The 12,181-nt window shown below is 33.5% G+C and overlaps 1 protein-coding gene across 5 annotated transcripts in view; it reads left to right on the plus strand.

Annotated features, from left to right (window-relative positions):
- LOC111512611 (uncharacterized) overlaps positions 1-12,181 on the plus strand; it is a 46,476-nt gene that overhangs the window by 25,348 nt on the left and 8,947 nt on the right. For all 5 annotated transcript variants that reach the window (XM_074169877.1, XM_074169878.1, XM_074169879.1 and 2 more), the window contains one exon: positions 4,513-4,827. In XM_074169877.1, coding sequence (XP_074025978.1) covers positions 4,513-4,827 — 315 coding nt within the window. The remainder of the gene's footprint in view (positions 1-4,512; positions 4,828-12,181) is intronic.

A 12,181-nucleotide genomic window follows, 5' to 3' on the forward strand; every position in this document is an offset into this window, starting at 1 on the left:
TTTGGAAAGTTTTCAATATTGATTACATAAAACGAGTCAGCCACAAGTCGAATCAAAAAGTATCTTGATAGTACCCTTATAAATTATAATAGGCTCTCTCACAAAAAAAAATCCTTCAAAACTTGCCTAAATTTTACGTTATTGCATGCAAATTTGATTTGATGGTAGGTGATTGAACATTTTAAACCCATTATAAATGAAAGAGTCTTTAATGAGGGATTTTTTTGGAATGGGCAAATTAAAGTCGTTTCTTTGTCGAGTGGCGTTTGTGTTAATTGAAAATCGATTTTGATGTTTTGCTATGAGACATATAGTTTCAATAATAAACATAGATATTACAGTGAGGATTTTCTTTTCCTTTAACAGTGGTCTGCAAGAATCTCGTGGTTTTGCTTTACATAGAAAACGTACAGCTCTTTTCTGTATAACTGAAATTGATTGCAGTGTTGTCAGAGTACAAGCACCACAGAAAGGAATTCCATATCGTAGATGAGATTCTATGAGAGAGTGATATGTTACTTTGGCAGCAGCAAATTCCAACTCATAATATGTCAGCCTCACAGCATAAGACCCTGAGGATAACTTTGATTTGAGACTCTTAATTTAGTCTTCAAATTTCAAATCAGTGTCAATGGATAGTCCCAGAAATTTGGTTGATGGTTTATTCTCAACAAAGATGTTGTCAATTTGTAAATTGCTGATGGAACATTTGAAGCAAAGTACGTTCATTTTAGAGATATTAAAACTGAGAAGATTTGCGTCACACCATCTTTTTATATTGATAATATCATGATTTATTACTGTTTCAAGTTCAGAGGGATTTTGATCATGCCATAAAATTGTAGTGCCGTCAGCAAATAGTGTGAACTCTCCTTCAATATCAATAGATGTCAGATCATTTATATACAAAAGAAATAATAGTGTACCTAGGACTGAGCCTTGTGGAACTCCACAGTTTATTTTTCCTTCCTCAGAATAATTCGTCGTCGTTAAAACAATTTGACTACGCTCAGATGAATGAGATTCAAACCAATTGAGACTTACACCTCTTATTCCATACTGTTGTAATTTCCGAAGCAGTGTATCATAACTAACACAGTCAAACGCTTTCGATATGTCACAGAACACAGCAGCTGCAATCTCTCCATTATTCAATTTGCTATATAGACAATAATGATAAAATGGCATCATGAGTGTTTTTTCTACTCTGGAATCCAAACTGACATCTGTTTAATATCTGGTTTCTCTCGAGAAAATCAACTAGTCTTCTCTTGACCAGTTTTTCTATAATCTTTGCGAGTGTTGTTATTAAAGAGATAGGTCGGAAGTTAGAAGAGAGTTCAATATCTCCACCTTTATGGAGAGGAATAACAATAGACGTTTTGAGAAAATTTGGAAAAACTCCTTCTTTATATGAGATATTTATTATGTCAACTAGTACTGATAAAGCATTGTCTGGTAGATTTTCGAAAATATTCAAGGAGATGTCGTCAATTCCTGAAGTGTGTTTATTTTTTATCTCCCTAAAGACTCCTTTCAATTCTGAGACGTTTGTGTCATATAGAATAAAATTATCTGCTATATCAATATCAATTAAATTATCAAGTGGATCATACGGAATGTGAATATTTTCAGTGAATTTTTCTCCTATCGTGCAAAAATAGTGATTGAAATCGGTGGATGATAATGGAGTTTCCAATTTTTGCTTTCTACCCTTTCCTCTGATATCACTAATTATCTTCCATGTTTCTCTTAACTTATTGCTTGCTTTGTTTATTCTGTTAGTATAATAAAGAGTTTTAGCTAGTTTTATGGTGTTTCAAATGGAACAGATGGAAGAGTCGGACGCATCAAATGACCCAATGCAGTTTTTTGACGCAGTGTTGTCTGTTTTACATACAATGAAAAACAATAATTTATCGATTTATAACTGTGTTACAGTATAACTTTTTCAATCAAAATAAGGTCTGTCGGTGACCAGGCGGTTCGACGCGGGTGCTTTGTTCACTCACTCGAATTGACTGCCGTGTTGGTCGGTGGTTCAAGCCCTAGTCTGAACGATCGATCTTCACTTGCTATGGTCCAACCCGTGTTAGGAATCACACGTTAAAAGGTAAGACCTCGTTAATCTTTGGCTCGCACAAGTTTTGACTTCTGATGGTTGTCGTTCATAGGGGTGCGACAGCTGGTTAACAAAAAAACAGATTTAAAACAGGTTTTTTTTAAGTAAGTAAGTAGTAGCTTGTTGAAGGTTGGTTTTTATTCTTCAAACGCCAAAATTTGAAGTTTCAACGTGAAGTAACCCATAAACAAAGCATTTTTCTGACAAAACGTATGACATTTTTTTTGAAGTGCTAGGAATTTTTTTTTTCATATGCTTGTAATGTGTTCTATAAGTTTGACCGGTTTCAAGTGCTTAAAAAAAACTGATCTTCCTTTTGAAGATGATTACTTGGTGATCGAAACACGTGTCGAGGTATTAAAATAACGGTTTGGTGTTGGTAAAAAACTCCAGTAATATTCATTACTACACCAAAGGTTCCAAACAGTGCATTACAAGTATTATTAATGAATTGAAGGGGTTATATTTTTAGGAGTGAATAATTTTTGGGAAAGAAAGTTTTAGGCTTTCTACTACTCCATCTTGATACAAAAAAATGTGGGAATCTTCCAAAGAAAGGAAGAAATTAATCAATTTGAAAATGATTAACTCTATACATGAATGTGTAGATCATGCAAAGAAGTAACTTTCAGACACAAACTGAAAGAAAGGAAGAAAGCCCTCCTGAAACAGCTACTTTCATATAAACATTGAATTACTCGAAAGAAAAAAATTCTTTACAAACAAATACTTTTATATGACCACTGAATTATACAGAAGATACTCTTCTCTACTCAGTTTGTATTCCAAACATTGTTATGGAATAAAATCAGATATCATTCACAGGAGTTCTACTTTAAATGAATGGTAACAAATTGCACTTACATGGAACATTGTCATCCTCACTGGTAGACATCGATGTTTCGCCGTAAGAAACTTGCTTTAAGGCTCTTCAGTACCAAATTGGATAACATTATAGAAAATACACACAATTCATTAATGAATTACGATTTTTTAATGTCACGGAATAAGTTTGATCTACTTATGTCATCGATGACATCGTAATGACATTCATTCACCTATATTATTAATGGTTTTCAATTTATCTCGAAGAAATGAAAAATTTTTAGCGAATTGCAGAAATTCTTTTTGGCGTGAAACCCAAGTTTTTTTCAAAGCTAATCACTTCAAACCGCTCATATTTCAAGAAAATATTACAAGTAAATATATAAAGTAAATTGGAAAGTGGCATCGGTTAGTTTTAATTGGGGTGGTAATTAGAGAGTGAAAATCTCTCAAAAACTAATTTTTTCATTACTTTACGTTGAAACTTTCAATTTTGCGTTTGAAAAATGAGAACAAATCTTCGAAAAGCTATTATTTCATTCATATAGCTGATACTCCATTAACCGACGAGTTTTTTATTGCTTTTTCTCAAGCTACTGACACTGTTCTTATCAAATAACTACTTTTTGAGTTATTTGCGAAAAACCGCCTGAAGTCGTGAGTTTTTTGTTTGAAAAATTCACACTTTCACTCAGGAATGACCTGAAAAAAATTGAATTTCTGGAAAAAACTTCATAAAACTAAAGTTGCTTAGAATTGATCAATCTATCCATTCTTGGACTCATTTATATTGAAACATTTTTCACCCCCGAGAAGGGGTAGTATCCACATTTTCATGAATCCATGTACTGTTTGGCAAGATTATATGGAAAAAAGGTCATTGACTAGACTGCATGAAGTATATCGCTCGAACAAATCTCTACCTTCTCTCATTGGTCGTGACATATCAATCAATAATAATTGATATTCCACCATCATTAGAAAATCAATCAATAAATAATTTAAATGCGAGCTCAATACACAGAGAAATGCACACTTCAATTATGAAATATAAAAATATAATTAACTTACTGATTGATGACTTGATAGTATATCGTAGTGTGATTTTGCTTTCTTCGCAAGAGACTCCACACTTTCACCTTCTAAATAATCAGTCTCAGACATATTTCATTTATTATTATTTTTTTTAAATCATTCATTCAGTAAAACACAGGTTATTTATATTGTAGCAAACACAACTGTATACACTATAGGTATCCAAGCTCAATGTGGCAAGAGAAATAACGTAACGCCGAACCAGTGAGAAGAGATTCGCACAGTCGCTTGCGCATGGCAACCCGTCGCCACGACATGCGTCGCCATGCCAGCAATCGGTTTTACGTGCGGCTATAGATGTTTCACATCAAAAAACCTCTAGATCGATAGAATTATGTTTTTATAAGACATGTAATAGAATCGGCAGTTACTTGATGAAAATCTATAACGTATTCAATAAATACTTCATTGTGAGATTTTCACTAAACTAAATTCTATTTTTCCCAGTATTGTAGAAGGTCTTTTTCCAGGCTCGATCCCTCCTAAAATGCGAACAGGCAATGGGGACACCTGCGTGGACATTGATCACATGACCCTCGACCACAACCTCAAGAACAAAAAAACAGACGCGGCCGTCCAAACGACTCACCTCGTGCCCTATAGACTGAGATTCCTGCCCGGTACAGACTGCGATGTCAAGTTGAGCCCTTCCGAAACCAGTTGCTCCCTCAAGTTGAAGTGTTGCTGCAGGATCCTCAGCCGATGGATTTTGTCTCAAGTGGGACTGAGCATAGTCGTGGTGATTTGGGCACTACTTGGTGCTTTGGCGTTCTTCAGGACTGAGGGTATGATATTTTGAACGAACGTGGTTTTTCGTGGTCATGAACGAACTTCAAATATATTATTCTTTCAATCTAACAGATCTTGAGTCATCGGTAGAGCTTATCAATGATTATCTCAATTTGTTGTATAAAATTTCAACTGATCATGCTCTGAGGATAGATCTATAAAGTTGGTATATTTGATGTTTAGTAATACAAATTCATAAAACTTTTTGAAAAATCAAAAAATTCAATAATCGGTGATACAAAATAGCTACAGAATCATTTCATGAAAGTTTAGGATTGATAATCATTACATCTCTACGTTTCAGAAAACATACCTTTTCTTCTCTGAAAGTAATACAGGGCTTTTCATGATGAGCGTTAGTTAGCCGTTTCTGACAAACTATTTGACGGATCAACCTGAAAATTTCACAATATGCATAAATCAATATGACCTACACGCCTAAAATATTTCAGACGGAGCGACGTTGTCGCTTCTACTATAAATTAGCGGCTTCTTTGATTTTTCAAATGAAACACCCCGTATATAATATAATATTATGATTCATTATCACTTTGTCAACAAATTCATATACTATTTCCCTATACCTAGATATTACCGTTTAGAAGATATAAACTAATTTCGATATTTTTTTTACCAAACATGAACATTTATAAATGCTGATAATCTTGAACTCTCTTGCACTAAAACGATCAAATTTGAAATGGAGTCGAGTGATACTATGAGAATCTTCACTCCGAGTCATATTTTCATTTGCCTCATACAGGGTCTTCGAAAAATGCAGGTACTTTGATCTCATGTTTCAAACGGAAACTGACGTGGTTTTCTTGCTCGTTTTTTTGAATTCATCACTTATTTTGGATATTCAACATTTTTTTATACTTAGTAATATTTAATTTTGATCCAGTTTTTTAACTGTCTCAGATCAGTTAATTCGAAATTGGTATGTACCTACCTTAGAAAAAGTTACAATTTGTATACATTGAGGTATTGGTCTCTAACGTACAACAGTATTTGGAAAAATAAATAAACCAATTATTTAACGTCGACGTTGGTGGTTTTGACTGATTGTGATAGCTACCAATTATAATAGAATAATGTCAAGATTAGGTTACAGTAATGAAGATTTCTTGAATTTATTAATAATTTATGGTGAGTGCAATAGAATTGCAAGTAGAACATGCCGAGTATTTCATGAAAGATATCCACAACTTCCGAAGCCGAATAATAATGTGAAAAATCGACTACTAAAAACTGTAGGTTGAATGGAACCTTCCGTCCAAAAATCATTCGTAAGAAGACTAAAGTGGATGATGATGACAATGGTATAACAGTTTTGGGATACTTTCATGCATTTCCAAATGCTTCTCTGCACGAGGCAGAAAGAGAAATGTGTATACCCTACGTGACAATTTGTCGAATTCTTAATAAGCATAAATGGCATCCCTATAAGTTCTACTGTGTCCATTTGAAAGAGACTGATTTACCTCGTAGAGTGGAATTCTTTGAATGGTTACTTGTCAAGACTCAAGAGGATGAACATTTCCTTGACAATATCATATGGACAGATGAGGCCAAGTTCACAAAAAGTAGAGTTTTCAATAGACACAACAGTCATTATTGGGCGCCAGAAAATCCCCATGTTGTCCGCCAAAGGGGTTTTCAAGAAAGATGGCAATTCAATGTATTTTGTGCCATAAAGAATGAGTCAATTTTTTATATCGACTTTTTTGATATATGAAGATTTACTTAGGAATGGAATTCAGATGATTTTAAATAGTAGACCAGGAAGAGAACGTGTATGGTACCAAATGGATGGTGCTCCACCCCATAATTCTCATTCAGTCAGCGAAGCTTTAACCGAAATCTTCGAAGACAGATGGATTGGTAATAATGGATCTTTTCGTTGGCCTCCTAGAACACCAGATGGCAATCCATTAGATTATTTCGTGTGGTTTCATTAAAAATATGGTTTACTCTACTCCAATAACAACAATGAAAGATATGAAATCGAGAGTTACAACTGCTTTCAATAGTTTGACTCCAGACTTGATCAGAAGCGCTACACATGACAATCTTTTGAAGAGATTACATGTTTGTTTAAGTAGAGGTGTGTTTGAACATATTCTGAAATACACTGACGATTAAATTAACTCATTAATTTATGGGTTTATTATTTTCAGTTCGTGTTTCAGCGTTAATAAAACTATTGTTTGAAGAGACGTTTCATTCGATGGTTGAGGAGTATTTTAATAATTATCTTTTCATTGTATTATCTGTGACTAATTGAGAAACATCAAACGAAATCTGTTTTACAAAAATGAGTGTGACTCGGAGTGAAGATCCTCATAGTATCACTCCACTCCATTTCAAATTTGATCGTTTTAGTGCAAGAGAGTTCAAGATTATCAGCATTTATAAAAGTTCATGTTTGGTAAAAAAATATCGAAATTAATTTATATCTTGTAAACGGTAATAGATAGGTATAAGGAAATAGTATATGAATTTGTTGACAAAGATAATGAATCATAATATGCTATTATATACTGGGTGTTCCATTTGAAAAACCAAAGAAGCCGCTACTTTATAGTAGAAGCGACAACGCTGCTTCGTCTAAAATATTTTAGGAGTGTAGGTCATATTGATTTATGCATACTGTGGAATTTTCAGGTTGATCCGTTGAATAGTTTGCCAGAAACGGCTAATTAACGCTCATCATGAAAAGCCCTGTATACTCCCAAAGGCAATATTTATCAAGAAAAATGAGAAATAAATCTTTCTATGTTTTTAACCACTTGTATTTGTAACTAACGTTACGGCAGTTTCTCCCTATGAAGGCATTTTCAAACTAATACAATAAACTGAAATTAATTGATAATGTTAGCCTTTATATATCTGAACACCACTGTAGGTAATAACTGAGGTACTTAACTTAATTGAGTACCTGAATTTTGATAGTTCGTACTAGAACCTCTGACATAAAATGAATCTATTGAAAACACTTTCCCAACATCAAAACAAAAATGACGGTCTCTCGACGCGCGTTTTGCTAACTAAGTTGAGTACGCTCACTTGGTATGGATATCATTATGATTGATCATTTCTTGGACTATTCTAAGGATATTTTATCCTTTGATGAGTTTTGATAAGGCGCTTTATTTACAAGATACGGGGGGAAAAGGAATTTCGACAATAACAATTTTGCTAATTTTTAAATTATTATATATGATGGAAATGGCCGATCATTGATGAAAATCCATAACTAGAGAACACTTTTTTGTGAGATTTTTACTAAACGATTTTACAAATTCAATAATTTGCCTTGACTTAACCATTACGAAAAATAACAATAATAAACATGAATTTGCAATTTTCCATAAACCATCGTACACGGACATTATCATACATAACTCCTCCACATAACGTCAGTTATAGGACATTGTGACAAAACCAATAATATTGCCCGTTTTTTGAAGAAAGAATGCGTAAACGTAGCTTACAAAACGAATAATAGTCTGAGTAAATTTATTAAAAACTTCGGTGTCGGTGTCCCAAAGAAGTAGAGCATAGAAGTTGTTTGGTAAATAGAAAGACCAATTCCACATTTGCAAACCACCTTTTAGCAAAAAGATATGAATTCAATCTTGAATACGATATGTTACATTTAGAAGAGTTTGAAACTCGATCTTCTAGAATGTTTAGAAATCAATTAGAGTCAGGAATTCGAGTAATTTACTGAATGATCAATTAGAATTGAATAACTCTTAGTTACTAAATATTTTTTCAAATGTGGAAACTGGGAAATAAGCACAGGTAATTTTATTCATTACAAACTTAGGTAAAAATCAGATAGGTACTTGAAATGAAGATACTTTTTCATGTTTTCAATTAAATTTATGACTGATAATTAAACGCCCCATAGTTTGCGAATGCATTACAGTACAAGGAAGTATAAAAATCACTTTCGTTATGTCCCAAGCCTGATATATTTTTGGCACATTTTCAACACAGCTATTGGAGTGACTATGTGCCATATCGTTTTTCAATGTATATTCAATAGAAAAACACCACTGACATGTTCTCACCTTTATCTTTTCACAAAATAAATATAGGGCATATGAAAAAAAATGTACATAGTTGTGTACAAAAAACATATATTCTATGAAGAATGTGTATATAAATATAAAAGAAATGTATCTCTTAAGGGTGACACAAATAAAAACCAAACTAATAACATCAAACACAAAATAAATTAAATTTTAATGAGCAAAATATTTGTTACGGTAATTCAGGAACTTTGAAGATTTCTCTCTTAGATATTTGACATGGCTTGTCAATTTTTCGTTTGATGTCATCATAGAAATACCAAATCGCATCTGGTTTTCTGGGCCACTTCCAATTCCCCCCACACTTTTCCATTGCTGAAATAAAAAAATGTATGCTTAGCCACTTCTTTTACTTGTCCTGGATACAGTTGATTTTCGTACATATGTACATATTCACCAGCACTAACTTCGTTTTTCTGCACATTTGTGTCAGGAATTTCAATGGCTACCATGTCTGTATCAGATGGCTCGCTCGGTTGAGGTGAATAGGGTCTTTAATCGCTTTCTGCATCAGAAACATGTCCTGTACTATCATCAGATTTGTGGCCAAGTCTTGTAACACTTTGAGGAAGATTAGGTTGCTTATGAGTTTGTCCTGATGAAGTTGAAGGTTGATTCAAGCTCACTGGTAAGTTATGAATATCTTGCGGGTTGATTTCGGAAGCTGTGATACTTTTTCCTGGAGGAACATTAACTCTCCTTCTTTTGTTCTTGGTCCTTGTAGACGTGATGGTCTGTCTCTTCGAATTAAGGTATTCAATAAATATTTCACCAATCTGCAAGTAGGGCTTCAACAGTATACAAGGGCAGTCTTTGTAATCCTTCGTGCGGATTTGCAGGAAAAATACCACAGTTACGGAAGTCAGCTGTAAGATTTTGGGCACAATTTTCCTGTAAAATATCCAAGAGTTTTTTTAACAGTCGTGGAAATTCATCTAGGGAACTGTCATGCAGTTCTTTCTATTCATTTAAAATATTTCTTCAGGCAATTTTAACAGGTCTAGAAAATGCTATATCTAGAGGTTGTAACAGGTAGCGTTTGGGGCAAAGAAATAAATGATATGTCATTTTCATGGCAGAGATCTATAACTTTTGCATACATATGAGAACTTGAGTTGTCACCGAGAAGAACTTTTTCTTCTTCTTGTTTTTTCAAAATTGGGAGCATGAGGCTCACAAACCAGTCTTCAATGCATTGAAAGTCAAACCAACATAACTTTGTGCGGTTGTAGCGGCATTTCTCTGGGCCTATTTCGGTCCAACTTTCCCACGTGTGCTCTGCTTTATAAACATCGTAGACTAGTGCCAATTCACCACCTGCACTACCACACATCATTATTGACGTATTTTGATTTTAACGAATTCTTTATATTGGTAAATTTTCGTTTTCAGGACACCCGGCTATTTTGAAAAATTTTTGCGTGTACTTACGTATTTTGATGCGTAGATTACGAATCCGAAAGAAAAAAGCGACGCTCTCCCTTATTTACAAAGTTACGGCCCTTCAAAGTTCTGAAAAGGGCAACTTTTTGGCCTTCTTTTTACAAAAAAAAACTATTTAAAAACACAAGCATTCATTCACTAGGTCACCTTTGCACCTTATTCCTCCTTCTTTTACACTTTTCAATTCAATAATCAACATTTTTCCAATAAAAATGTTCAAAAATATACGGAGCTGCTTTTTGGTTACATATCTCTGTATTTTACGTTTTTAAGGTTAATGCCATGGTTGGTACGACTGATGCAGTCCATATTCCTAAAGTAATTCAAATGTTTTTCACCTTCATTCTTTAGATCTTAAATTGGTTTTTGGTGGTGTATTACGAATTTGAAATAGTAGGCGGTGGCAAACACCAACCGCTTTTTTCTGAAATGTCACTAGTAACTAACCTAAAAGTAGAATAATGTCACCAGGAGAAGCATTCGTTTTTAAATTAGGTTTTTTATAAGAAATTAGAATTTTTGAATTTGTTGATTTTTTTTTCTGTGTTTGCTTGAAATAATGTTCTAACTTTCCATTACATTTATTTCAAACTCCTCATTTTCATTAGATGTTTTCAAGTTTCTTTTTATTTGAAAGCAAATCTTAAAATCATGCACAATTTTTATCGAAGTGTGGTATTAACATATGTAGAAATTAACGGTCCTAATATTGATCCCAGAGTCACCCTCTGAGTTATTTCTGCGAAATCAGATCATTATCATATCATCATCCATAACCTCTTCTAAACAAATGTATTTGCCATCACTTCCAATTACAGAATGTTTGATAATCCAGTATAAAAGTTCATATTCAATAGTGTCTCAAGTAATTTTTTTTCTATCATAAAAAACGATACAAATTGAAACAATTTCTAATCAGCAATAATATTCCAAAACTCATTTGCGTTGTAGTGAATAATTCTGAAGTGGATCGGTCGAATTATTTATCATCATTCAGCAACCTCTTAGGCACTACAGAACTGCAACAAATCATCTAGTAAATGTTTAGCCTGTTTAGATGGATCAATACTACGATAGAGATCCCTGTTCAACCTATTGATAACTCAAATAATGATAATAATAATGACCTTTATTAACCTTACGTGTATAACTGGAAATAAAATGAGAAGAAGAAATTAATAACAAAAACAAGAGTACCTATGGTTAAAAGAAGCCCGATCAGTCAAGAGTGGTCTAAAGATTACAAAATATAAACTCCCAAGAAATAATTATGTGATTATTCCTAGAAAATTGAGAAGAAGTGAAAAAAAAATCTAATATCCATGGTAATTACATGTACCTATATATTGTTGCATTGCTCATTGCTCATTCAAAAGTTTTTTCTGAAGGTGTTTTCGAAACCTGTTCGCTGATATTGTTTTGAAATTTTCAGGAAGGTTATATGATTTAAATAAATTGTATGAGAGTGATTTTCCAAATTGTTTGGTATTGGTACGGTTTTTATGTCTCAGATTCAGATTATGAACTTCTGTTCTATATCTGATTTTTTCCGTGAGATAGGAAGGAGTATCATTAACTATCACTTTATGTAGTAGCCCATAGACCATGAAGTTTCCACCGATTGCTCAGACAGCCATTTCGTAGCAACCAAAGTATGACAGATTCTTTCGAACTTGCGAATGCCAAAAATTAATCGCAGTAACTGGCTTAAGATAGTACCAAGGAGTTGCATAAAAGAGCTTTCAGTGGCCTACTCATGATATGTCTATGACCATATAACATTTTGAGTTTTGCGTAAGATTTC

This window comes from Leptinotarsa decemlineata, unplaced genomic scaffold (assembly GCF_025532065.1).
Source record: "Leptinotarsa decemlineata unplaced genomic scaffold, Ldec_3_MD MMD2_P_RNA_scaffold_6, whole genome shotgun sequence".
Taxonomy (NCBI): domain Eukaryota; kingdom Metazoa; phylum Arthropoda; class Insecta; order Coleoptera; family Chrysomelidae; genus Leptinotarsa; species Leptinotarsa decemlineata.